Source organism: Narcine bancroftii, chromosome 6 (genome assembly GCF_036971445.1).
Source record: "Narcine bancroftii isolate sNarBan1 chromosome 6, sNarBan1.hap1, whole genome shotgun sequence".
NCBI classification, from domain to species: Eukaryota; Metazoa; Chordata; class Chondrichthyes; order Torpediniformes; family Narcinidae; genus Narcine; species Narcine bancroftii.
This window is the reverse complement of record NC_091474.1, coordinates 73,548,452-73,576,201: the sequence shown is the minus strand read 5'-3', so window position 1 is coordinate 73,576,201 and position 27,750 is coordinate 73,548,452. Positions and strand designations below refer to the sequence as shown.

The following is a 27,750-nucleotide window of genomic DNA, read 5'->3' as shown; positions in this document are numbered from 1 at the left end:
CTCATGGCCCCAAAGAAAGCCGTTAGGCCCTTGTTAAGGAAATGCTATCCCACTGCCCAGCTTGCATGTGCTCGCTCCCTCTCTCCCCCCCCCACCCCCCCTTCCATCCACGAGACAGAGAGAGGTGAAGTTTCTGGTAATTTTTCATCATAGAACTAGATAGCACAGAACAGACCCTTCAGCCCAACTCTTCTGTGTTGACTAAGTCAATGTTCTGGGCTGGACCCATTTGCCTGCATTTCATCCATATCCTTCTAAACCCTTCCTATTCATACATCTGCCTTAACGTCTTTGGAACGTTTCTGGTGCAATGAGAATATTTCTGCCTCCACTTCCTTTCAATAATTGAATTTCAGACCCCAACTAACTGCTGCTAAGCTGAAAATAACTTTTCCTATTCCTCCAAGATCACTTTGAACCTCCTCCACCTTTGTTCTTCTGAAAGGGCTCTGGTTCATATTCATGCCCATTGAAGAAGGAAGGGGAAGGGGGAGGGGAGGGGGGATGGGAATTAAAGGTGACCTGAGCTGCTTTGTCAAAATGTCAAGGAAATCCGTGAAAGGAGCAGGAATTTTGTCTAATTTCTCCTCTCTGCGGAGGCTGGATAACTGAAATCCATCGCCAATTGATTAACTTGTGCCAATTTGTACTAAAAGCAAAATTGGATAGCGTCTTCAGAAACAGGTGGTGAAAACCCCCATTAAACATCACAAAATGTGGAAGCGACATTGGTTATCTGGGGAACAGCTACTTGCTGCGGTGAAGAAAGTTTATTCAATGTGGTTGATTTCTCAAAAGTCAGTTTTAAAATAAAGCTCCAGCAGAATATAACTGCTTGTGTAATATCCACAATCCCCCCCCCCATGCATGTATTTGGAGCAAAGAACTTGGGGACAGGCTCTTCGGCCCCACAAGGTCTGTGTTGAACACGATGCCAGTTTAATCCTCTGCTGCCTGCATAGGATCCATATCCCTACATTCCCTGAATACTCGCGTGTCAATCTACAGCAGAGGTTCTCCACCTTTTTCTTTCCACTCACATACCACTTTAAATAATCCCTATGCTCTGTGATTAATTAGGGATGGGACAGTCAAACCTCTCCTTGATGGTACCTGCTAATTGTGGCACCATCCTGATGAACCACTTCTGCACCCTCTCCAAAGCCATCACATCCTTCCTGTAATGGGAAAACAATGTTTGCAGACCAAGAGCATCCCAGCCAAAGTTTGATATGGCCTCCTTACTTTTACACTCAATGCAACTCTTCTTCAACCTCCCCATGACGATAAGGACATCACGTGCCTTCTATACGATCCTATCTGCTTGGGTTACCATCTTTCAAATTGCTTTAAAAGGAACAAAATATTCAATCCCACCCCCAACACCACAGATACTGCTTGACCTCCTCATTTTTCTCTTGAATATAAAAGGAAGCCCGAGGGGTGATCTGGTTTACCCTGCTCCTTTTTTTTTAAATAATGTTTTCTTAGCTTCTATTTTCCACAAAGACCCTTGCAGTGGAGTTGACGTACATGAAGACAAATTAAATCTAGTTGATTTGATGCCAGAAACTTCATTGAGTTATTTGGGAAATGGTATGAGGATTTTCCGGAGGAAAGGTTTTGCAGAGGTCAGCTGGCAATGAAAGAGATGAAATGGAGCTGTTTTGTACAAAAGGTCTTGTTTAATGGGTACTGCACATTCCCATTTTAAATGACTCTCCTGGGAGTTTAAACATTAATTAGTCCAATATTAAAGCCTGGGCTTGATTCCATCAACCCATGACACTCTTGCTTTCAGAGATCCTTGCAATGTCTCTGAATCTGCGCCAAAGGGTTGTGATTGTCTGAGGAGGGCTGTTGGAGAAGTGCAGCGATTTCCTGTGTGGGTTGACGATAACCGTGAATCTCTCTCAGCCACTGGCAAACCTTTCAGAATGAGGGAGGGGAGTACATCGGATGTTTGATTTATTTCAGGCAAACTGAATGCAAAGGATGTTGGAAGGATTCAGACACCACCTTTCACCCTTTTACCTCTCTGTGACTTCTGACTGTCCCATCCATCCCATTGCTTTGATGGTTTGCAGTGATCAGGGCACGGTTGTCGGAAGCGAGAGGCTTGAGTTGTTATTTTGCCTTTGTTTTTTGGCAGAAGGAGCCAATAAATGTTGCGTTGTTACTAAATTATGTGCAATGGCCATAAATCTGACATTCCATTAGGACTAAGAGTGAGATTGTAAAGCAGGTGACACTAAGTGAATCTGTGCTGAGTTTGCGGTGTGGTTCCACTTAAATGCTTCTAAGTGAAGGAACAGCCCCTCTCTGTACTTTACACAGAGAATGCTGGGTTCCTTCTCGTGGTTGAGGCCTATACATGAGAAACATTTAAAAGACTTTAGACGGACACATAGCAGAAAAATAGATGGGGTGGTTATGGACTGTGAAGGAGGACAGGGCTAGAGTGATCGGGAAGTTGGTTTATCCAGGTCAGCACAATGTTGTGGGCCAAAGGGCTTCATTGAATGTTCTATGTTCTAGTCAGAGAAAAACAATTTCATCAGGAGGCCTTTTCACACCACCCTGTAAAATGGGGATTCTAATTTCCCAGAGCGGCTCTAGCTGCGTGAGGGATTGTGGGTAACGAAGTCAGCCATTAATCGGCCCGAAGCCGGGTGGGGGGGTGGCCTTATTCCTACTCCTGTGACTGCGTAATACGTAATCACTGGGGACAGGACCCCCACCCCCCAAAATTGCCAGGAGGGGCAAATTAGGCAATTTGGACCATGTGAGAGGCCCAGTAGGTCCTGTCTTCCCAGAAATTTCACCCAGGTCCAAGTAGGGTCACTCATCGCCAGTGTGAAAAGGCTAAGTGTTCCAGCACGATCCCAGAAGTGTGACATTCCCCACTGACGTGGGACTTCCTGGCCACGACTCCTCTCACTGGAGATGGAGCATCCATGTAAGAACTGACTTCTTTGAGCCCCTTTGCTCCCACACCATAATGAGCTGTATATAGTGTGCTAGCCCTCACTCCTGGGCCCATCTCTTTTTCGTAGCCATGTTTGAAAGTAACTTTATTCTTCTTTGGCTTGGCTTCGCGGACGAAGATTTATGGAGGGGGTAAAAAGTCCACATCAGCTGCAGGCTCGTTTGTGGCTGACCAGTCCGATGCGGGACAGGCAGACACGATTGCAGCGGTTGCAAGGGAAAATTGGTTGGTTGGGGTTGGGTGTTGGGTTTTTCCTCCTTTGCCTTTTGTCAGTGAGGTGGGCTCTGCGGTCTTCTTCAAAGGAGGCTGCTGCCCGCCAAACTGTGAGGCGCCAAGATGCACGGTTTGAGGCGTTATCAGCCCACTGGCGGTGGTCAATGTGGCAGGCACCAAGAGATTTCTTTAGGCAGTCCTTGTACCTTTTCTTTGGTGCACCTCTGTCACGGTGGCCAGTGGAGAGCTCGCCATATAATACGATCTTGGGAAGGCGATGGTCCTCCATTCTGGAGACGTGACCCATCCAGCGCAGCTGGATCTTCAGCAGCGTGGACTCGATGCTGCCGACCTCTGCCATCTCGAGTACCTCGACGTTAGGGGTGTGAGCGCTCCAATGGATGTTGAGGATGGAGCGGAGACAACGCTGGTGGAAGCGTTCTAGGAGCCGTAGGTGGTGCCGGTAGAGGACCCATGATTCGGAGCCGAACAGGAGTGTGGGTATGACAACGGCTCTGTATACGCTTATCTTTGTGAGGTTTTTCAGTTGGTTGTTTTTCCAGACTCTTTTGTGTAGTCTTCCAAAGGCGCTATTTGCCTTGGCGAGTCTGTTGTCTATCTCATTGTCGATCCTTGCATCTGATGAAATGGTGCAGCCGAGATAGGTAAACTGGTTGACCGTTTTGAGTTTTGTGTGCCCGATGGAGATGTGGGGGGGCTGGTAGTCATGGTGGGGAGCTGGCTGATGGAGGACCTCAGTTTTCTTCAGGCTGACTTCCAGGCCAAACATTTTGGCAGTTTCCGCAAAGCAGGACGTCAAGCGCTGAAGAGCTGGCTCTGAATGGGCAACTAAAGCGGCATCATCTGCAAAGAGTAGTTCACGGACAAGTTTCTCTTGTGTCTTGGTGTGAGCTTGCAGGCGCCTCAGATTGAAGAGACTGCCATCCGTGCGGTACCGGATGTAAACAGCGTCTTCATTGTTGGGGTCTTTCATGGCTTGGTTCAGCATCATGCTGAAGAAGATTGAAAAGAGGGTTGGTGCGAGAACACAGCCTTGCTTCACGCCATTGTTAATGGAGAAGGGTTCAGAGAGCTCATTGTTGTATCTGACCCGACCTTGTTGGTTTTCGTGCAGTTGGATAATCATGTTGAGGAACTTTGGGGGACATCCGATGCGCTCTAGTATTTGCCAAAGCCCTTTCCTGCTCACGGTGTCGAAGGCTTTGGTGAGGTCAACAAAGGTGATGTAGAGTCCTTTGTTTTGTTCTCTACACTTTTCTTGGAGCTGTCTGAGGGCAAAGACCATGTCAGTGGTTCCTCTGTTAGCGCGAAAGCCGCACTGTGATTCTGGGAGAATATTCTCAGCGACACTAGGTATTATTCTATTTAGTAGAATCCTAGCGAAGATTTTGCCTGCAATGGAGAGCAACGTGATTCCCCTGTAGTTTGAGCAGTCTGATTTCTCGCCTTTGTTTTTGTACAGGGTGATGATGGTGGCATCACGAAGATCCTGAGGCAGTTTACCTTGGTCCCAACAAAGCTTGAAAAACTCATGCAGTTTGGCATGCAGAGTTTTGCCGCCAGCCTTCAGACTTCTGGGGGGATTCCATCCATACCTGCTGCTTTGCCACTTTTCAGTTGTTCGATTGCCTTATATGTTTCATCCAGGGTGGGAACCTCATCCAGCTCTAGCCTTAGGGGCTGTTGAGGGAGCTGGAGCAGGGCGGAATCTTGGACTGAGCGGTTGGTACTGAAAAGAGATTGGAAGTGTTCTGACCATCGGTTGAGGATGGAGATCTTGTCGCTGAGGAGGACTTTGCCGTCTGAGCTGCGCAGCGGGCTTTGGACTTGGGGTGAGGGGCCGTACACAGCCTTTAGAGCCTCGTAGAAACCCCTGAAGTCGCCAATGTCCGCGCTGAGCTGTGTTCGTTTGGCGAGGCTAGTCCACCACTCATTTTGGATCTCCCGGAGTTTGCGCTGAAGATGGCTGCATGCGCGACGGAAGGCTTGTTTCTTCTCTGGACAGGACGGCTTTGTAAGGTGAGCCTGGTGGGCAGCTCGCTTCTTTGCCAGCAGCTCCTGGATTTCCTGGCTGTTTTCGTCAAACCAGTCCTTGTTTTTCCTGGAGGAGAAGCCCAGTACCTCTTCAGTGGATTGCAGTATGGTAGTCTTCAACTGATCCCAGAGGGTTTCAGGGGACGGGTCCGTGAGGCGGGTTGCAACGTCGAGGTTTGCTTTGAGGTTTGCCTGGAAGTTTCCTCTCGCTTCGTCTGACTGCAGTTTTCCAACATTGAACCTCTTTCTGGGGGCTTTATTGTTCCTGGGCTTTGGCTTGAAGTGAAGGTTGAGCTTGCAGCGAACCAGCCGGTGGTCAGTGTGGCATTCCGCGCTAGGCATGACCCTGGTGTGGAGCACATCTTGTTTGTCACTTTCTCGCACCAGGATGTAGTCCAGGAGGTGCCAGTGTTTGGATCGGGGATGCATCCAGGTGGTCTTAAGGCTGTCCCTCTGCTGAAAAAGGGTGTTTGTAATGACAAGCCGCTGTTCTGCGCAGACCTCCAACAGGAGGCGCCCATTGTCGTTGCACTTGCCGACGCCATGCTTGCCCAGGATTCCTGGCCAGGTTTCTGAGTCTTTGCCGACACGAGCGTTGAAGTCGCCCAGGATGACAACCTTGTCGGCTGTAGGGGTACGTTGGATGAGGTTGCGCAGGTCGGTGTAGAACTTGTTCTTTTCTGCTGGTTCCGCCTGGAGGGTTGGAGCATAGACACTGATGAGGGTGATGTGACGCTTGTTTTGAAGTGGGAGTCGCATGGACATGATTCGGTCCGAGAGGCCTGTCGGAAGGTTTTCGAGTTTGGAGGCAATGAAGCTCTTGACCATGAAGCCTACACCAGATAGGCGTCGTTCATCCAAAGGCTTGCCAGACCAGTAGAGTGTGTAGCCCGCGCCGCGTTCTTGGAAGCTGCCTACATCTGCCAGGCGGACTTCACTGAGAGCGGCTATGTCGATGTCAAGTCTGAGGAGTTCATGTGCAATGAGGGCAGACCGACGTTCAGGTCGATGGCTGTCAGTCTTATCTAGCATGGTTCTGATGTTCCAGCATGCTAGCTTGAGTTTGTGAGCATCTTTTGAGGGGGAGGACGTGGAGGGGGAGGACGTGGAGGGGGAGGACGTGGAGGGGGAGGACGTGGAGGGGGAGGACGTGGAGGGGGAGGACGTGGAGGGGGAGGACGTGGAGGGGGAGGACGTGGAGGGGGAGGACGTGGACCTGTCCTCGGGCCTGCGCAAAGGAGCTTTTAGGTGGAGTGCAGTGCGCGCAGTACTGGCCCCACCCTTTACACCCATGGTTCGTGTGCCGTGGCCAAGCAAGCTGGGACGTGGCAGCGAGGTCCTTGGGTCGTAGGTTTTATATCGGAGTGGCCTTCTCCTATGCAGGTTTCTTACCCGGGCTGGAGGGGCCTGCCTCCCCTCCTAGGTCGGTCCATACTGCCCGGACCGGGGCCTCCGTCTGCCTCACTCGACCGAGGCCGGGGCCGCCGTCTCCCCCTTGCTCCTGCCCGTATCGGGGCCGCCGCCGTCTACCCTTCGCCCGGACCGGGGCCGGGGCCGCCGCTGCTCTCCCTGTGCCCGGACTGGGGCCGCCGCCTCCCACTCCCTGTCCGGACCGGGAAGTAACTTTATAATGTAGAGATATAGCACGGATACAGGCCCTTCTGGGCCATGAGTCCATGCCACCCAAATCCATCTGTGTGACCATTAATCTACCAGCCCCATCCATCTTTGGAACGTGGGAGGAAACAAGAGCACCCAGAGGAAACCTATGCAGGTCATGGGGAGAACATACAAACTCCTTACAGACAGCGCGGGATACTGTTGCACTAACCTCTGCGCTATCCTTGCCATCCGAAGAGTCTATCTCACAATTGCCCTGTCATGAGGGTCTCCTGTGAACGCACAAGGTGGGAGCTTCTGAGCTTGTGAGCGCACATCAGCATGGACACATGCAGATGGAGCAGAGCCTGGGGGGTGGGGGGGGGGGAATGAATTTTCACCCTTACCCCAGGATCTGTAGTTTTGTCGGTGCTTTCCTCCGTCAAGTCCTGTCAGGCAGCAGCTTTGCTTGAGCTCTAACTGAGGTGAATACATCAAATAGCCTAGTTGGAAATGCAGAATATCTATATAATAGAGCAAGCCTTTACATGTTTGACTTGGTTTTAAAAAAAAAAGTATACTGTTGCTGGAAATGAATGTATTTGAAAATAAAAGGCTGTTCAAGCCCGAGGAATGTATTTTTTCTCTCTCATTCCAAACCTGAACCTCGCACGTATACAGGTCAGGTAACCAGGTAGACACACACTCTCTCCCAATCTGCCACGCTGTATAACACAACATTCCATTTGCAGCATCTTTCATCCATGTGATTCCTCCCTGTTGCAAAGAGCTGTCAATAACCATCACGCTACAGTCACAATTTTCGAGTGAAGCTCCAGGATTCTTGTCCCTTGCGCTTGTTGGAACATTACAGCACAGCACAGGTGCTGCAGCCCACAATGTTACAAGCCCATGTATAACTACCCCCCTCTTAAAAAAAATTAAACCCTTTCTACCTCATAACCCTCTATTTTTCTTCCATCATGTGCCCGTCTTAGCTTTTCTTAAATGTCCCTATTGTTCCAGCCTCCACCACCACCCCTGGCAATGCATTCCAGGCACCCACCAGACTTTTTTTTAGACAGCCACTGCGTTCTCAGAACACGTGGCGTGTAAAAAGCTCCGACTTTGCGGGATTTTTCCCTCCTGAGGAGTGTCCGACATTCACGCAGGAAAGACCAAAACTGCAAATCTCTGTCTGTGAGTTTAGACAGAGTACTAGCAGTGTGCCATTGCCTACATCGTATTCATTAGCCTGTTGGTCACGGAACTCCTGCCGTTCTGTTTAGACTGAAGGCATTATGGGAAAATGAGGTAAAATGTCAGAACTGGAATGGCACTGTCATTCCCGTTCCATGTGAAAACCTTACCCTTGATGTTCCCCTAAACTTTCCTTCCTTCACTTTGTAGCGATGTCCTCTAGTGTTTACTACTCCCACCCGGGGGGAAAAAAGATGCTGACTGTCTAATCTATTCCCTCAGAATCCTGTAAATCTCTATTTAAGGTCACCTTAATTGATCAGCATATGAAATTTTTCCAAAATAGTTTTCATTAAAATTTAACCTGATAGATTGATGCCTTCTCTCATCCCAAAGGTTGACATTATCACTAAATGACAATGTGTTAGAATATTTCTGGCACTTTAATCCTCTGCAGTTCAGCAGACGATTGCAACCTTGTCGGCAGCCTGGTGTTCCCTCGACCTTTTGGAACTGACTCCCTGTAGCCTCAGTGTCGCTTTGAATGATCAGCTCTTGTCGTCTTGTCTGCATAATTGTGGACTATTTTTATGTGAACTTGCCTGGACTCAAGTGCACATGATGTTTTCCAGCACTTTTTAAAAACTATCACAGTTTGAACTCTGTCAAATACCATTTAATCCTCAAAAAGAAATGATCAGTTTCCAACATTGTCCATTTGTTAACTGGAGGAAATATTTGTACAGCTCTGGGCGGGTCTGCTGTCTGCCACCTATGGGAATTGGCAGGTGCCAGATAAGTGAATTTTCCAGTTGCTTGAGATTGTGTGTGGCGTGGATTGGTGAACTAACAACGAAGCATGCCAATTTTAAACGTGTGTTTTTTTTTAACCTATTTATTTTCTGCGATATTTTTACCAGTTGCTTGAATTCCGGATAACAGAGGTTTTACTGTAACTTGCTCCTTTCACGTTGCAGTTCTGCATGTGGTGATTGAGGTTACCCACTCCAGTAGTTCATCCAGGGTCCCACTCTCCCTGTCTATCCTTTCTATCCACCCTCCCCACCCCCCAACCTGGTTGGATCTGCCCATCTCCCACATAGACATTCACCTGGGATTCTCCCTTCCCCCACCTTTCCTATCCCGTTCCCTTCCTGGTTCCATCTGCCTAATTTTCCCCCATCATCTACCAGTCCCTGTGTGTAAACTTGCTCTGCCCCCTCCCCATCTGCCCATCCCCCCTCCCATGTTTTGTGCCTACTAACCATCGTTCTGTCTCATCCTGACCTCTCACCTCTTTGTACCTGCCATCTTAAGTCAAGTCATCTTTATTTATCATTCATACCATGCTTGCATGGTTCTCCAGGACCACAGAGCATAGTTACATAAGTTAGAATAGAGTTTACACACATTTAAAATATTTAAGATGTATATAGTAACAGTTGACAGTACCATATCCCCAAATGTTCTGGGAATTCAGGAGTCTGATGGCTTGGGGAAAAAGCTGTTGCCCAATCTGGATGTAAGGGCCAAAGTGCTACAGTACCTCCTACCAGATGGTAGAAGGGAGGCCAGTTTACGTGAGGGGTGTGTGGAGTCAGAATGCTTATTGCCTTTCGCCTGTGTCGAGTGCTGTAGATGTCCTTCATGGTAGGAAGGGAACCCCCAGTGATCTTTTCTACTGACTTTCACTATCCTCTGCATGGTCTTGCGGTCCGAGGAGGTGCAGCTTCCTATCCAGGCGGTGATGCAGTTGCACAGGATGATCTCAATACATCCTCTGGAGAATGTAGTGAGGATGGAGATGAACTTTCCTCAGCTTTTGCAGGAAGTAGAGGAATTCCTAGCATCTGCCACTGCCATCTTCCCTCAACACAAGCTGCCTGACTCACCCACTTCCACCAATACTGCTTTGTGCATCAGGTTCCAAGATCCATGTCACTTGTGTCTCGGACAAACTGGCACAGGACGGCCGTCAAATTTGGAAAAGCCCTTCATTTTCAAGGATCTTTTATTCGCATCAAAACAAGGACCACAATTAGAAAAAAATATCACTTGCTTTCAATAACTTGCAAAATCTAGAATTGGTGAATGGCTGCAGGCAAGGCCCAATTGTATAGTTCCATGAAAAGTAATTTAACAATCCAGAGAAGCTTTCTCTAGTACATGATAACAGCTGATATTCATGAGGCCTAAATTACTGCTGCATCTGTTGATAGGGTGGTTAAGGAGATGTGCAGTGTGTTGGTCTTCATTAGTCTGGAGATGGAGTTCGGGAGCAACTCTTCAAAACTCTTGTGAGGCCACACTAGGCCCTTACAAACAGCCGAGTAAAATGGGGTTAACCAGGCAATTTCCACAGTTAGCAGCTCAGTTATGTGGCAATTTGAAAGGGTCCAACCGAGCCCCTAACGTACCTCTGAGGTGGTCAGGGTAAAACTTACCTGGGCATCTTGGCCCGGCAGTTTGAAAGGGAAAATGGCCAACCCAGTTACTCTGGTGATGTCAGCGCTTGTGCCACAGGGTACTGCTGCCGTGATCCAGGAGGAGGGGAGGGAGGGAGAGTGGGGGCTGCCACAGGAGGGAGGTAGGTCGCTGCCACGATCAAGGGGAGAGTGGGGGGCTGCAATTTGGGGGGAGAGGTCGCTGCCACGGGGGGAGAGGTTGCTGCCGCGAGGTGGGGGGGGGGGAGAGAGGTCGCTGCAGTGATTGAGAGGAGAGTGGGGCATTGCTGTGAACGCTGCTCAGGTTAACGGCAACGGCTTAATGCGGGAGCAATGGCCGTCTTCCTTACCCATAATCCTCCACACCGCTTGAACCGCTCTGGCGAAGATGACCATTGCTCCTACACTCCTGCATTGAACTGTCACCTTGAACCAGAGCGGCACGTCGGGGCAGCAACAACCCCCCTGCCCCCCCCCCCCCTTGTTAGATCACGGTAACGGGCCCTTCTGGCCCACGTGTCCGTGTCGCTCAATTACACCCAATTAACCGACAACCCCCATACGCTTTGAAGGGTGGGAGGAACCCCATGAGGGCACATAGTGAATGTACAAATGCTTTGGAGACAACGGCGGGTTTTCTCTCATGGGTGAGGTGGTTCAACATTTCCCCCTCACCCCTGCATTCGAACTTCTTGCATGGTTCTCTGGAAGAGAAGTGGGGCTATCTCTGATCTTGCCTTGGATTATTCTTGCTTGGTTTGCGGAAGCCTTCATCCTTTTGTGTCCACGTTGAGTGAGCAGCTAGACCCAATCCGCCCCTCTTGGAGCCCCAGCTCAGAATTTGAACCGTGCAAACACCTTTTAATCCTTCAAATGATCAATTTCCAAAATTGCTGTGGACACTTGTAACTGGATGAAATATTTGTGCAACTCCAGGGTCTTCTGAGCACTTTGCCTTTGTTCAGACAGGATTCTCAGATGACAGCTGGGATTGGTTTCCTTGTGGTCCCCAACGTCCTCAGTTTCCTTGTTGTCCAAACACACTTCCCGCACTTGACTACCCACCGGGTACTCGGCTTTCCTCCCGCATGGAGTCAAGCAGGCACTCTCTGCTTGGACTCAGACCAGTGATGGCTCATGCTGGATCTATGTAAAGGGCCTCGTTTCAATCCCCTGCAGGTTATCCGGCCATTTGTACAGTGAAAAACATATGTTTGGTGGTAATTTGATCCTATTGAACACATGTCCTGCTTCAGGGGCAAGGAATTGTTTACACCGGGACCTGGAACAGTCAGATCAATGAAGCTGAAGTTAATTTAAAGCAATCTGCTTCAAACTAATAATACTTTCATTGTTGTTCAGAAGGACCGAAATAGCTCAGTGATCAATTAATTCATTGCCAAATGTTGACTGAAATGATCTATAAAACTATATTACTCGAGTATTATTCGCCGACTATTTTTGCAATTATGTTGCCAATTAATCTTGAATTTTTAATACTGCATTGATATGACTGCATTAAAATGGGACAAATATAAAGGAACAGTAGAAGAAATGAGAACTTTCCCAGAAAGATATTGCATTATGTCATTATTGCTTGTACCTCTAGCTTTTCTTAAAATTACATCATTAATATTTTATGGAGCTCTTTAGCAAACAAAGCAGCCACCAGAATTATTTGATTGATTTTACGGGGTATGCGGCAGTATTTATTACCCAACCTTCGTGCCTTTGGTGAGCCTTGGCTTTATGTCAGCCATTCTCAACTTTGTTTCAGCTGTGGCTCCCTGAAGACTCCTCACAGTTTATGGGCCCCCTTCCCTGTGAAGCAGTCATGGTTTGGTTTTTTTTCCAGACCTTTTCTCCTACCGATCACATAAAAAAAATTTGTTATGCAAAAGAAAACAAGGCTTTTACTTAAATGTGCTGTGCCCCCCACCCCCCCAGGTGGGGAGGGATACGGGGCCATAGGCCCACGTTGAGAATGGCTGCCTTGAAGCACTTTTTTCTGGTAGAGATGTTCTCCCAGTGTTGTAAAGTGGGGGACTTTAAATGCAGTGTTGATAAAGGAATGGCATTTTTGTAAAATTGTGGTGGAATGAAGCCCAAAGGGGAACCTGAGGATGATGGTTTCCAATCATCCTCTGGCCTTTTAGGAGGGGCGTGGGGGGGTGTCACATTTTCGGGTGGTGCTGTCAGAAGCCTCGCCATCTTGTCAGTGGCACACACTGTCGCCATTGCTTGCTGTTGGAAGCAGTGAATGTTTAGGGGTCGCGGTCCAATCACGTGGCCCTTTTTAAAATCCTATGTGATGAACATTTGCCTTGTGCTCTGTGACCATTCTGTCCGCATCGGTTTTCTTGAAAGTGGCTGGTCCTACGGCCCAGTCCAACTGCTGTCAGTTCCATGCAGGCTTTAAACGGCTGGTTAATGGATCCGATGGTGATTTTATTTAAAAATACCGCGACCGCGGTGTCTGCACCCAAGATGGCGGTGCTTGTGATCGGTAGTGGCAACGAGGGGTTGCAGACTCCGGGGAAGCAGAGGACTGGCACAGGGTACCAGAACACAGGGATAACACCCCCCCTAATTTGAGAAGGAGAAGTAGAGGAAACAACCCACAAGACGGTGACCACGGCAGTGGACCAGTGAGGGGTTTTGCGGTTGAAGAGCAATGGGCTGTTGGTGACTCCAGGTGAGGAATCCATGCAGGCTGTGGGCTGCTGGCGACTGACATTGAGGGATTCACTGTGGGGTGCAGGGGTACCAGGTATCGGAACTGAGATGTGAGAGGGTGCCGAGAACGCTGAAGGTTACCTGATTGTGTTGGAGGTTCAGATCTGGAGCTCGGGCTAATGATTTGGACTGGAGTCTATGTGGCTGGAGGGTCTGTGGGAGAGGCTGAAGGTGAATCCATGGATACTAGGTGATTCTGGGTGGACTCTCCTTTGCTTCTCTTTCTCTGACTGTAAGAGGCACTTCAGGCAATTTCTGCTGATGGCAAATGTCTGTCTTAGTGCAGACGAAAGCGAATTCTGTGTAATATTACCTGATAATAAAGAAATCTTGAGTTGCACTCCTCCATGCAGGCTGGCAGTGTTCTTTCACACTCTGCAGTGGGCCCTGGCAGGTTATGGAAAGCCTTGGAGTAATCGGCAGGTGACAGGGATATTGTAGGGAGGGTGATCAGAACATACGGCGTCATTTACAATTAGCCATTCAGCTGGGGCCCACACTGAGGGCCTTCCTTTGAAGGTGTTCCTCCAAGCCTACCTCCAAATATTTAATCACCTCCTACCAAGTCACTTAAAGGCAGTCACTCCTGCCAAAAAAATAACTCATTGGGATGCTTTAATTCATGAAAGGTGCGCACTCTGTAAGGAGTTTGTATGTTCTCCCCATGTCTGTGGGTTTCCTCCGGGTGCTCCGCTTTCCTCCCACCATATCGGGGATGTAGATCAATTGAGTGTAATTGGGTGGCACTTGATTGTGGGCTGGAAGAACCTGTTACCACGTTATATGTCAAAATAAATAAAGAGATAGATGAGCAAAATTCAATTGTTGCTTCAGCAAGAACATTGAAGGGTGATGGAAAGAAGTGGGAGAGTTTGAGTTGGTGACATGAGGAAGAGATGTTCAGCACAGGAAAAGTGGGCCAAATGGCCCACTATAATAAAAACACAATGCTGAGAAATTCAGCAGGTCAAACAATGTATAGGCAGTCCACAGGTTACGAACGAGTTCCTCTCCTAAGTCTGTCTTTAAGTCAAATTTGTAGGTAAGTCGGAACAGGTACATGTGGTTTTTATTTAGCGATTTTAGTGTTAGTTCTTTCTTTGGCTTGGCTTCGCGGACGAAGATTTATGGAGGGGGTAAATGTCCACGTCAGCTGCAGGCTCGTTAGTTAGTCAAATGGTTATTGTATACATTTTAATTTTCTATGCAAAAAAAATGAAAAAAGATCATGATTAAAAGTTAACATTTACTTTCGTTCCATCAGTGTCTTGCATCCCGGAAGGGGCATTCGTGAGGTAAAATTATGTGCATGTACGAATTTGGGGAACAGTCAGTTTACAAGAACAAGTTGTCTGTAAGGTGGATGTTCGCAACACAAGGACGATCTGAACTTTATTCATTTTCATGAAGGTATGAACAGAATATAGGCCTACATGAATTTTGCTCATACCTTGATGAAGGGATCAAGCCCAAGACGTTGGTTATGTATCTTTGATCTATAAAGTACACAGTTTGTCCTGCTGAGTTTCTCCAGCATCGCATTTTTACTTCAGCCGCGGTGTCTGCAGACTTTAGTGTTTTAATTCTGGCCCACTGCTGTGCTGGGCATTCCGCCATTCTCTGATCGATTCCACCTGTCAGACCAATCTTGCACTGGCATCACTAGGGGAGTGCGGACCGCACCGGGGGGGAGGGGGGGGCACCATCAGAGGGGGTGACACCAAAATGACTGTCTCTGAAATTTTTGTGCAGTGCCTCAGCAGAAAGTAATAATTTTTTTTCTAAAAATATCCCTGTAGTTATAACAACAAAAATTTTTTTCGTAAGCCTAGCTTACGTGTATCAATATACCTACAAGGCTAAAAGTCCATGCTAATTCACTTTTTGAAACTTCTAATGAACCCTCCCCTACCCTCACCACTCAGTGCCACGGCCGCCCTGGACGTACAAAGTGCAAGGAACACACATCAGTTTCTTGTGTGGGGGAGGGGGGGTGACACCATGAGTTAGTGCACTGGGAATGTATCTTAGATTCTGAACTTTAAATGAATGGGAGGGGAGGTAGGGAGGGTGGGATGGGAAGAGGTGGGGGGGGGGGGGAGAAAACAACATTGTATATATTTGAAAAGGAAAATGTATGTATCTTGATCAATGTGGTTTATAGTGTGAAAAATTAAAAATTAAAAAAAAAAGTTAGTGCACTGGGCAACACTAACCCTAGTGACGCCCCTGTGATCTTGATACACAGAGAGGGCAATGTCCTTGCACTGCCAAGCAATATCTGAAAGGAACTGGCACCAAGCACCCTTCCCCGGTGGTTTTGAGGAATGCAGCGTCGGGGATTTGGCTCCCGAAATTAAAAGGAAACTAGTCTTTGAAACAAAATACTCGCTTTGTTTAATCAAAAGTGTTACCATCATACCTTTGTACGAGGTTTGTGTTTCTTTCAAATCACCATTCCTTTGTACATACAAATCTGTAGCATTTGTTTGGAGAAAATTAGAATATTGTCGAGCTAAGATTGTTTGACAGGTTACCCGTGACCTGAGTCAACTTGTGCTGACTTGGTCTCTCTTTGATTTGTCACAGTATCGCTGTGTTGGTTTTGAGCTGTGACTCTTGGCTGGTCCCCTCCATGGTTACCCATGTGTTACTGTTACCAAACCCCAACCCAGCCGATCAAACATTTGTAGTTTTGATAAGGATGCCATCTCTTGTGTCAGTAGAGATGAGAGGGAAAGGTCTTTTGAATTTAAATTTATTATTTTAAATGTAGACATACAGCACAGCACGGTAACAGGCCCTTTCAGCCCACATGCCCGTGGCCACCCAATTTACCTACAACCCTCCCCCTGGTATGTTTTGAGGGAAGGGAGGAAACTGGAGCCCCTGGGGCAAAACCACACAAACACAGGGAGCACATGCAAACTCCTTACAGACAGCATGGGAGTTGAACCCTGGCCCTTATTGCTGGTGCTGTAACAGGGTGGCACTAACCCTATCAGTCCTGTGGCTCATTTCATGGATCTTCCTCCATTGGAGCCATTCTCATCCTTATATTTTGGCTATGGCCCCTTTAAGACTCTGCTCAACAAGTTTAGTTGGTTTCTTCTGTACTTCTCTTCTATGGACCCCCTTGAATGTGATATAGCCCCCATCTACTGGAAATACACCTTTGTTTCAGTGCTCTTCACCCACCAAATCTGGAAGCCCATTGAAGGGTAGGCAGAGTTTCTGAGAAGTAACGCTCACTTTAGTGAATCACGTTTCACCTGAGATAAGGGTCCATAGGTAGCATGAAGGCACCTCCTTTCCCTGCCCACCCTTATCCCCACAGACGAGCTGGGTGTCTCTTCTGCTACCCTCCCAACCCGTGTCACCGTCTAATGTCCATTGCCGACTATAATCACTCCATTGGTGGGTGGGGCCTTCATCCTCCGAGACACGGTCCACAAGCTCCCCCACCCTTACCTTCCTTCAGGATGCCAAAGGAAGCCTTTCATCAAATCCCTTCCATCTAACTGTGTGCTGGAGGAACTCAGCAGGTCGATCAACATCAGTGGGAGAGGAGTTGTGACCTGAAGCCCTGGCCTTTTTCTCCCACTGGTCCTGCACCAGTGAGTTCCACCAGCAGATTGGGTTTGTTTTGTTCCAGGTGCCAGCATCTGAGAGTTCTTCCTCTTTGCTCACCTGCCCCACAATCTCTTCATGCGACTCGCTATCGAGTTTTGTCTGGTTTCCTTCCTGTGAACCACCTTGATTTTCACGACTTTTAGAACTTCTTTATGATGGTGATTTGACGAGATTATCGTCTCAGTGCTCTTCACCTGTTAACAAACAAATAACAGAAAGCAAATGCTAGAAGTAAATTGTGATTTCCAGTTCCAAGGGATTATTCTGGCTTTCACACAGTGCCCTCTGTCACTCAGGATATTTTGCTTCAGGTTTTGGTGAATAGATCTCATCTAACAGATTGCTGGTCAGCAACTTGATACTTTCATGTATTCTCCTTTATAACAAACAAGACTTGTTTTGGTGCCTTGGCTCCAGAATGAATGAGCCCATTGTCTTGCTGAACATTGCTTCCATTCAGTGGAGCCTTGAAAGACAACTCAGGACCTGGTGGGGGGAGGGGGATAGTCTACAGGTGCAGCACTGGTTGGAGAGGGTGACCTGGCTCTGCTTCTGGTGACAGGAGAGCAAAGGGAGGAGTTCCCCGAAAAGAGGAGATCGAGACCCTTTCGTGGGCAAGAGTGCCATACTTCATCTTATCTGGGTGCAATTCTGTTTGAACCCCACAGGGGCTTGGTTGTCAAGGTAAGTTTATGGTTTGCGCTGGTTGCTTTGTCTTGAGAGAATTAACACTTGGAGACTGGGGCAGTCCCTTCTGATATGCAGTGTGCAGTGATGATATACCTCCTGTAACAGGTCATACTGAGTCCCAGGGCACGGTGGTCACGTTTTGACCTCTGGACTTCCATCTGGGGAGCAGTTGGCTACGTCGGCTAAAATAAAAACACACAACATTGGAGAAACTCAGCAGGTCAAACAGTGCCCTTTATATAGCAAAGGTAAAAATAAAGAACTAACGTTTTGGGCTTGAGCCCATCATCAAGGTGTGGAAAAATATCAGCAGATGTCCGAGCAAAAGAGAAAGATGTGGGGGGTGTGGTGTGGTTGGGGAAAGTGTGGTCACAAAGGCAGGAGGTGATAGGTGGAGAAGGGAGGGAGAGGAGGGATGGCTGGATGAAGGGAGGGGGAAGAAAGGAGGAACTGGAAAGGGAGGAGGGAGGGGGAAAAGGAGAGCAGGTTAGTAGAAACCAAAAATGTCATCTGGTTGGAGTGTCCAGATGGAAAATCAGGTGTTGTTTCGCCAATTTAAGAGTGGCTTTACATGCTGTAATGTGTCACACTCCCATACTCATATGTCTGTCCATAGCCTTATGTACTTCACTTCTGGCCAAGTGGGCTGCAGTGTGTCAAAAGTAATACTGGGGATGAGAACAATGCACAAACATGCTGGAGGAACACAGCAGATCTTGCAGCATCCAGGGAAAGCAATAGGCAGTCGATGTTTCAGGCCTGAGCCCTTCTACAGGAATGAGGCTCACAGACTCACACCCATCCCCCTGAGATAACAGCCCAGCAAGCAAGGAAATCTGCAGTTGCCGGGGAGGTAAGTGTTGGAGAAACTTGATGTGTACTTAGGACAACCAGGAGGAGTGCTTTGTGTGAGGGGAAACATTGGGCATAAGACCAGAGGGAGAAGGAAGTATTTTCTTTTCCTTTGGTGGCAAATAGAATAGGAAAACTTGGTCCCAGTTCAACATCTTGTCTGCTCTTCCAACGGTGCGGCAGTGTGTATTGGGCCAGATTTCAGATTTAGTGTGTGGGGTAAGTGTTAAAGCTACATTTTAAAAAAAAAAATTATTTTTAAATTACATATGTTTTTATTTACTGCACATTAGAAGCCAAATCCAAACATTTAAAACTATTTTGCCCAATTGCACCCAGATTAACCTACAACACTCTATGGTCTTCGAGAGCCGGAGTAAACCCACGCAGACACGGCGAACATACAAACTCCTTACAGCCAACGCATGAATAAACGAACCATATTTAATTTCATTAACAAAGCAGTTGTTTCATGGATTAAATTCATGACCTCATTATCAATTGGATTGTTGAGCCAGTAGTTGGCTTACTGTGAAAACTTGCAGATCATTTAACCTTTGCGTGACTTGCCTCTCTCTGCCTGCCACAGAAGTGTGCGCACTGAACTCAGTGTTTCTGAAGTTGCAAGGCCCTTTTAAACTGCCGTGTAAAATAGGGTTATCCGGGCAATTTGCCCAGTTAGCGCCCCAGTTACACAGCCGTTAGAAAGGGTCTGACCCGGTCAACCCTGTTGGAATCCAACCAGTTCCCAAACCTACCTCAGAGATAGTCAGGGAACCCAGTTAAACTTACCTCGGTCACGTCCATAGACGATTTGAAAACTAAAATAGCCGACCCATTTATTCCAGGGACGTCAGCACTTGCGTCATTGGGCATCCGGACATCTGGCAGAACTTCCAGTGTGTATGTGATGTGTCATTGCGGGGACGATTTAATGAGTAGATCCTTCTGCAATTTAAAAGGTGCTTCCAACGCCTTTGCCCCAGTAATCATACCCGGGTCCCAGGAGGGCGATCCAGCTGCTGCAGTTTAAAAGAGGTTGCCGACTGCCTCCCCTGTCAGAAGGAGGACATTCACTGACTTCCATCAAACCCAAGGGTAGCTGCTTTGAACGAGCATATAGGGGTTTAGAGAAAAACAAATTGGTGTTGGCAATGGAGTTATAAATGATGAATCATTGAAATGGCTCGGCAATGACGAGCAGGTAACGTGAGGAGTAATAGCTCATTAAAATGAGAGGTTTCAGCCAACGGAATATTGATTGTGGTATCTATAATACCTTAATTGGATTTGGAGGAATTGGAAGTTAATTAGTTTTCCTGCAGTTTGTTTCAAGGGTTCCCATTGAAGTTTGGAAGTCTACAGTTCGATAACACATAGCTAATTTTCAGCTTTGATTTCTGAGATTCTGAATTCCACACAAATAACAGATCGCTCCTTGATAGTTTGCCCTTTTGATGTTGCCTCGAGCAAAGGGGTTTCTGACAAACACCAGAGGCAAAGGAACCTGATCCCACCACCCCCCCCCCCCCCATCTCTCTGCAATTACCTCCAGCTCTGCGTTCCTCTGAGATCTCTCTGAGTCTGGTTTTCAACTCCTCTAACTTAATCTTGCCCTCAGTGGAGTTGTGCCATCATCTCCTCAGCTCCAAGGCCTGGAATTCTTCAATCTGCTCATCCCTTTTAAGCAGCTCCATAAAACCTACCCCTTTGACCGAGATATAATTGAAACCTCTGGGATTGACAGGCCCCATAGGCCATTATGGGGAAATTATGTCATTAGCAGAGCAGAGAAATCTGATCATCAAGTGTGTCCAATGGTGTCCACTTAAACTGGGGAGATCCATGCAATTCTAACTTTGTTATTCAAAAGAGCAATGGGGGATGGTGGATGGATAAATGGGAAGGAAAACCTGGATTTCCCGAGCACCACTGCTTCTCCAGAGCCCGCCTCCCTGCAGCCCCCATCAACCCCTGTAGCTCCACAGGCCACAACCTTTCAACCATACAACCAGGCACTTCCCAGAGGTGGGGAGAGGTCCTGCTGCGCCCTCCTTCCTGCAATTAAGTTCAAGTTTCTTTTTGTTATCTTGGAATAAAGCAGATGTAATGTTACTCTGATGTGAGGCAAAGATTTGCCATCAGCAGAAATTGCCCAGCATCTTAATCCCTCTCCATCGATTTCCCTCTTGATTTTTAGTCGTCAGTGTGCGCAAAACTCTTATGTTGTGCAAATTTTTTCCCCTGCGACAACAGTATGTGCATACTGAATGCTTGTGCAAATGTAAACTTGAAATTCTTTCAAGATCATTTGGCACTGTCTCTCTCTCATGGCTAATAAAACTGTATTGGCATGTTTTAATGTAATATGAGTATAATGGCATTCTATGAAGTGACGTATTTAGTTGAGATTTTATTCTATACTTTGTTCAGTTTGTGGTTCCATTAAATAAAACATCAGTGAGTATAACGATTAAAAATGAGAATAATGATTAATTATTACATTATTTTAGGTAACTAACCTTTCGTGGGCACAGTAATTTCCTTCATGCACTTGTTGCAAAACGTGTGTGTGTGTGTACACAACTTGGAAGGAACAGTGCTCACCACCCTCTGATTGAAAAGTTTTTATGAACCTGTAATCGATCTCGCAGTTATTGCAGATCACGCCCCCATTTTTTTTCACCTCTCCATCTCAGCTCCTAATTTTACGCAGCACAACTAGTGTCTCCTGGCCCTCAGTTCAAAAGGAAATAACCCGCATTTCTCCAATCTCTCCTCACAAGCGCAACCCACCAATCCTGATGACATAGTGGTCATTGCTCCCGTGCAGACTCTCCACCTGAGCCACAGTGGCCGAGCGAGGGAATGCTCAGCCTCTTCGGTGGACGTTTATCGAGCTGGTAGTGCGGTTAGAAGAACGAGAGTCTTGCTCGGTTCCTTGGCTAATGATCCAGACCACCCAAGGAAAGCAGGCTAAGGTTCCATTCAGGGAAGGAGAGCAGATCACAAGGCCAAGCCTTCACCATCCATTCAGTCAGGATGTTGTAATTGATTCAAATAACTTGCATGTCAGAGCATTTTAGAAACTTGCCTTGGGCAAGATACAGAGTAAATAACTCCTATTTATTTTGGCCATTTCAATTCATCTTGTAACCACGTGAATTCTATATCAATTAACACCCTTTCGCAGAAGGAACGTTCACTTTTGTCAGTAGTCTATTGCCAATTTTCAAAATTAAAGGAGTGTATTAATAAGCCATTGGGGTGAGAAGTAACACGGAAACTAGTTGGCTCCCTGAGGGCAATGGAGAAAGAGCAGAGGAGTGGGTTTAATTGGATAGTAGATAGTGGAGATAGACAACGAGATAGACAACAGACTCGCCAAGGCGAATAGTGCCTTTGGAAGACTACACAAAAGAGTCTGGAAAAACAACCAACTGAAAAACCTCACAAAGATTAGCGTATACAGAGCCGTTGTCATACCCACACTCCTGTTCGGCTCCAAATCATGGGTCCTCTACCGGCATCACCTACGGCTCCTAGAACGCTTCCACCAGCGTTGTCTCCGCTCCATCCTCAACATTCATTGGAGCGACTTCATCACCAACATCGAAGTACTCGAGATGGCAGAGGCCGACAGCATCGAATCCACGCTGCTGAAGATCCAACTGCGCTGGGTAGGTCACGTCTCAAAATGGAGGACCATCGCCTTCCCAAGATCATGTTATATGGCGAGCCCTCCACTGGCCACCGAGACAGAGGTGCACCAAAGAAGAGGTACAAGAACTGCCTAAAGAAATCTCTTGGTGCCTGCCACATTGACCACCGCCAGTGGGCTGATATCGCCTCAAACCGTGCATCTTGGCGCCTCACAGTTCGGCGGGCAGCAACCTCCTTGGAAGAAGACCGCAGAACCCTCCTCACTGACAAAAGACAAAGGAGGAAACACCCAACCCCAACCAACAAATTTTCCCTTGCAGCCATGCCTGCCTGTCCCGCATCGAACTTGTCAGCCACAAATGAGCCTGCAGCTGACGTGGACATTACCCCTCCATAAATCTTTGTCCGCGAAGCCAAGCCAAAGAAGAGATAGTGGAGGCACGACTTGCTGAATGGTAGCTTTCTGGACTGGATTATTGACTTCCATCTGACCTGCTGTTTTTAGGACTCTGGAATGTAGAAAATAATTGCTGCATTCCCCACATAACTGGAAGTGCCCAGGGATGTCCTAGGGGATGTAATTAACTTTCTTTAGAAAGGAAAATGCATTGTTTGGTGTGATTAGCAGTTTGCTTCAAAAGTGGACTGTCCTGGAGTAAAAAAAATCACAGTAATAGGGCTCCCTGCTGTGTCGAGGCTGATCTTTTCCTTTGGATGAACCTTGGGGTGTTAAGGTCCAGTGCCCTGGACTCCCCTGCCTTAAACTTCCTGCCTTCTCTCCTCCTCCAGCGTATATCCAGCTGGAGATACGCAACAGGCCATCCAGCTTCTTTCAGGTGCAAAGGATTACCAGTGTTTCATGCCTGCCCATTCTCTCCTCATTCCTTGATGAAGGGCTCACGCCCAAAATGTTGTTTAACTCTTCGTCGCTGTGTGATCTGCTACAATTCTCCCGCACTTTTGTGTGTAGCACTCACAGCGTCTGCAGGCTTTCCTGTTTAACTTGTATATACCTCATAACCTCTTCTGTCTTTTGCCAGGATTTTGTTCCCTTGCTCTATGGTATCTTTCCATTTCAGGGTGTCTGATCTTTATGAATATTCCAATGAAATACTTGGGAACATGTGACATTAAAAGTTGTACATTAATATAACTTGCATGATCCATATCTACTCAGGCAGGAGGCACCTGGTTTGATACCATTTGTAAGTGGCCTTCGCCTTACCCAGGAAGTTCACTTTCTCATGGCAGTCACACGATCCATGGTTGTTGAGTAGGGATGTGTCTCATGCCTTGTCGATATCCGCCACAGAAGGTCGTTAGTTGAAGCCCATACTCAAGATTCCTTTGTCAGCCACAAACGAGGCTGCAGCTGACGTGGACATTTACCCCTCCATAAATCTTCGTCCACGAAGCCAAGCCAAAGAAGAAAAAAGAAGCATGTACATTAATTTTAAATTTAAATTTTCAAAAATTTAATTATTTTTTTTTAAATTTAGACATAAACATGCTAATGGAACCTACCCTGGTACATTTTGAAAGTGGGAGGAAACCCAAGCCCCGAAGGAAACCCACGCACATAGTGCTGGAATCGAACCCCGGTCACAATCACTAACTACTGCGTGGACAGAAATTGCTTTCTGCCTGCCGTAAGGCAGACAAAGACAAAACACAACGTATCTTGGCTGCAACTCCCATTGCAGGACCGAGGGAGTGTCGAATTATCAGTAGTGCTCTTTTCAGAGGAACATCCTGATCTCAGCTGGAGTAGATGTTCCTGTGGTACTAATTTAAGGACAAGAGGGGGCAGAGGATCCCCTGTACAGAATTGAGCTGCTGGAGGACCTCCGCAGGACAGGCAGCACCTGTGGAAGGAAATGGGCAGTCATGTAAAGTCGTCAAGTTAGCTTTATTTATCATTCATACTATGCTCGTCCGGAAAAGACGAGATAGTGTTTCTCCAGAACCATGGAGCATATGTACATAAATATTTTAGAATAGAAGTTAAACACATTAGAATATTAAGACGTACACAGTAAATGTCCACTTACGTTCTGGGAATTCAGGAGCCTCATGGCTTGGGGGAAATGACTGTTGCCCAATCTGGACATATGGGCCCGAGTGCTTCAGTACCTCCTACCAGATGGCAGGAGGGAGAACAGTTTATGTGAGGGGTGTGTGGAGACCGTCACAATGTTTATTGCCTTTCCCCTGCATCGAGTGTTGTAGATGCCCTTCATGGTAGGAAAAGAGCCCCCAGTGACTTTTTCCACAGACTGGATTCCCGGTGGCCTGACTTATATTATCATGACTTAATATTATTTTGGCTTGTTTGTTCTTGGGTACTTACTGTGAGACAACAAGCTGATGTGACTCCTTCAAAATGCACAAGGCTGCAATTCTGAACCTTTAATCTTTGTACAGAAAAAGGCATAGATAAGGTGCACAGCCAGCACCTCTTTCCCAGGATGGGAGTAGCAAACACCAGAGGACATCTCTACCAAGTGAAGGGAGGGAAGTTTAGGGGAGACATCAGAAATAAGTTTTTAAGAGAGTTGTGAATATTTTGCCAGGGGTGATGGAGGCTGAAACAATAGGGGCATTTAAGACACACTTAGTTATGCAGATGGAAGTAAAATAGAGGGTTACGGGCTAGGGAATGTTTGGTACTTTTTTTTAAGGAATATATGGGTCGGCACAACATCGAGGGCTGAAGGGCCAGTAATATACTGCAGTGTTCTATGTTCCGGCACCTATAGAGATTGGTTAAGTGTATTTTCTGGTTACTTGAAACTTGCTTTTACTTGCCCAACTCATATACCTGGATTAAGAATAAAAACATAATGCTGAAGAAATTCAGCCCTCCAAACAGTGGACTTTATGTAGCAAATATAAAGAATCAGAACCAACGTTTCAGGTTTGAGCCCTTCACCAAGGTATGAGTTTCTCCATCATCGTGTTTTTACATCAACCACAGTGTCTGCGGACTTTTGTGTTTTACTTCTGCATAAAGAATAAACAAAATGACTATTCTGTATTATCACTGAACAAACTTCCTCCATGGAGCTGCCCATAAGATGAACAATAACGTTATAGATAATTAACAGTGTTCCACACCCCCCCAAAGCTTACAGATAAAGCCTCTGACTGGGGCGACTCTAACTAAGCAGGGATAAGGAGACTCTTTAAGAGAGTCACCCCAACGGTGAGTGGCATAAACCAGCTCTTCATCCTGGCTGACACCATTGCTGTTTCACACAACTTTATTCAGACAGCTGCTATGAGTTCTGTGAATGGAGAGGGAAGGGGGTGGAGAGCTGAAGGAAAGGAGACAGAGGGATGGGGAAGAGCGGGAGAATGAGGAGTGGGCCAGCAGAAACCGGGGAAGTCGATGTTAATGCCATCCGGATGGAGAGGGCTGAGACAGAAAATTAGGTATTGCTCCTCCAATTTATGGGTGGTCTTGCTGTGACAGGTCATGGGTAGATGTCAGCATGGAAGTGGAGGACAGAATTGAAGTGGTTGGGAGATCCATGTCACTAATGAGGACAGAGCAAAGGTGCTCAGTGAAGCAATCTCCCAGTCTGCTTCCAGTTCTTCACTGATACTTCACTGTCCAGTCCATGGGACCATGATCTCTCTGCCTGCCTTGTGTATGCTCGTGACCTTAAAAACCTCTATAAGGTATTTAATGTGTTTGTTTTTGTGTGTTGCAGGCTTCCAGACGTGGAGGGAACATCCAATGGTCTCGTCAGGTGACGAATTTGAGCGGTTATCTTTTCTGGGAAAAGTGGTGGAGAATCCCTAGTTCCTTTAGGATGGACAGCACCTCCTGAACCCATGACAGCCAGTTAGACGCCCATTGGATATTAAGAGTGGAAGCGAGGGGCTTCTTGGAGGGGGTTCGAGGACGTGCATCAGCCACAGAGGGATGGGATTGCTTTGCCATGGTCACGTAGAATAAATGGCAGCTCGTGAGGAGTGGATTACTGCTTGTTGCTTCTGCTGGTTGTCCCCTCTGTCATACCAACCTCTCTTGGACTCACCCTCGCCCAGCGAGACTTGGGCCCCCCCGCGCTCACCATGGCTAAATTTTGGAAGTTTGTGCGGAACTTCCGGCAGTTGGAGCTGCACCGGCTGATCTTGATGCTGATGGCATTCAGCTTGATCTCCATGTGCTTGCTGGCGTACTACGTGACCAACAGCCCGAAGATTAAAGAAGCCTTGCCCCTGACCATCAGCGACTGCAGCAGTCAGTACCGAGTGCCCCAGCCACCTCACCGCTTCATGCCCCTGGTGGATACATCCAGGACTGACCCTGTGGTTCTGATTTTCGCCGAAAGTATTTATTCTCAACTGATACAAGAGATTGTGACCATTCTGGAATCCAGCCGCTTTAAATACAGGACAGAGATAGCCCCAGGGAAAGGGGGGGTGCCGACACTAACAGAGAAAGATCGGGGCCGTTTTGCACTCATTGTATATGAAAATATTCTGAAGTACGTGAATCTGGATGCCTGGAACAGGGAATTATTGGACAAGTATTGCATTGAGTACGGTGTGGGAATTATTGGTTTTTTCAAAGCCAATGAGAACAGCCTCCTGAGTGCCCAACTCAAGGGATTCCCTCTCTATCTGCATTCAAACCTTGGTTTGAAGGATTACCACATTAACCCAAATGCACCACTGCTTTACGTGACCAGGGCGAATCAGGTGGAGCAGGGCCCTCTGCCAGGAGATGACTGGACCGTCTTTCAATCCAACCATAGTACGTATGAACCTGTGCTCCTGGCCAGCACCAAGTCGGCAGAGTACATCCCCCACCTGAGCACCCACAAGGCGCTGCATGCCACGGTGGTCCAGGATCTGGGCTTGCACGATGGCATTCAGAGGGTCTTCTTCGGGAACACCCTCAACTTCTGGCTTCACAAGCTGGTTTTCGTCGATGCCATTGCCTACCTGACCGGCAAACGCCTGTGCCTCTCGCTGGACCGCTACCTGCTAGTTGACATTGATGACATCTTTGTGGGAAAGGAGGGGACCAGAATGAAAGTGTTGGATGTTGAGGTAAGCAATCCTGAGGCTGGCGCACTGTAATTGAGCTGTCGAGGGGAGAGGCAGGGCTGGAGGCTGAGGCAAGGCAGGCCTGCCTCCCAGGTACCCCACTCCATCTTGGTTTGGGGACGTGGCTGGGTGCAGGAGTGTCCCAGATGTTACAGGAGATTTAAGTCAGGTTCTGTGGGTTCACAGAGAAGTGAGTCCAGACACAGGATAATAAACATCTTTTCATTGCATGCACAGGGAAATTATAACGGGGAAGACACAAAACAACACTTGATACTAAAGCTTCATTAGAATTCATATCGGATACAGCAATCTCCAGTATACTTTATTACATGCAGTCTAGCAGGATGATCTGATGATTGGCTCATCTCCACCCACCTGCCTTTTCCCCATATCCCTTAATTCCCCTACTATGTAAAAATCTATCCAACCTTGTCTTAAATATATTCCACTGCTTCAATGGGCAGTAGCGAATTCCACAGATTTACCACCCTCTGGGAAAAACAAGTTCCTTCTCATCTCCATCCTAAATCTACTCCCCTGAATCTTGAGGCTATATCCCCAGTTCCTGTCTCCCCACCAATGGAAACAACTTACTTACCTCTATCTTAT

At 47.3% G+C, this 27,750-nt stretch overlaps 1 protein-coding gene across 17 annotated transcripts in view; it reads left to right on the top strand.

Moving 5' to 3' along the window:
• ndst2a (N-deacetylase/N-sulfotransferase (heparan glucosaminyl) 2a) overlaps window positions 1-27,750 on the top strand; it is a 287,537-nt gene that overhangs the window by 200,071 nt on the left and 59,716 nt on the right. For 14 of the 17 annotated variants that reach the window (XR_011340167.1, XM_069885376.1, XM_069885368.1 and 11 more), the window contains one exon: window positions 25,791-27,141. Coding sequence is in view for 16 of the 17 variants with exons in the window: in XM_069885376.1 (XP_069741477.1) it covers window positions 26,158-27,141 (984 nt within the window). In the remaining variant the exon portion in view is untranslated. Of the gene's footprint in view, window positions 1-14,500; window positions 14,647-25,790; window positions 27,142-27,750 lie in introns of all 17 variants that reach the window. The other 3 variants (XM_069885372.1, XM_069885371.1, XM_069885373.1) reach the window with 1 other exon arrangement.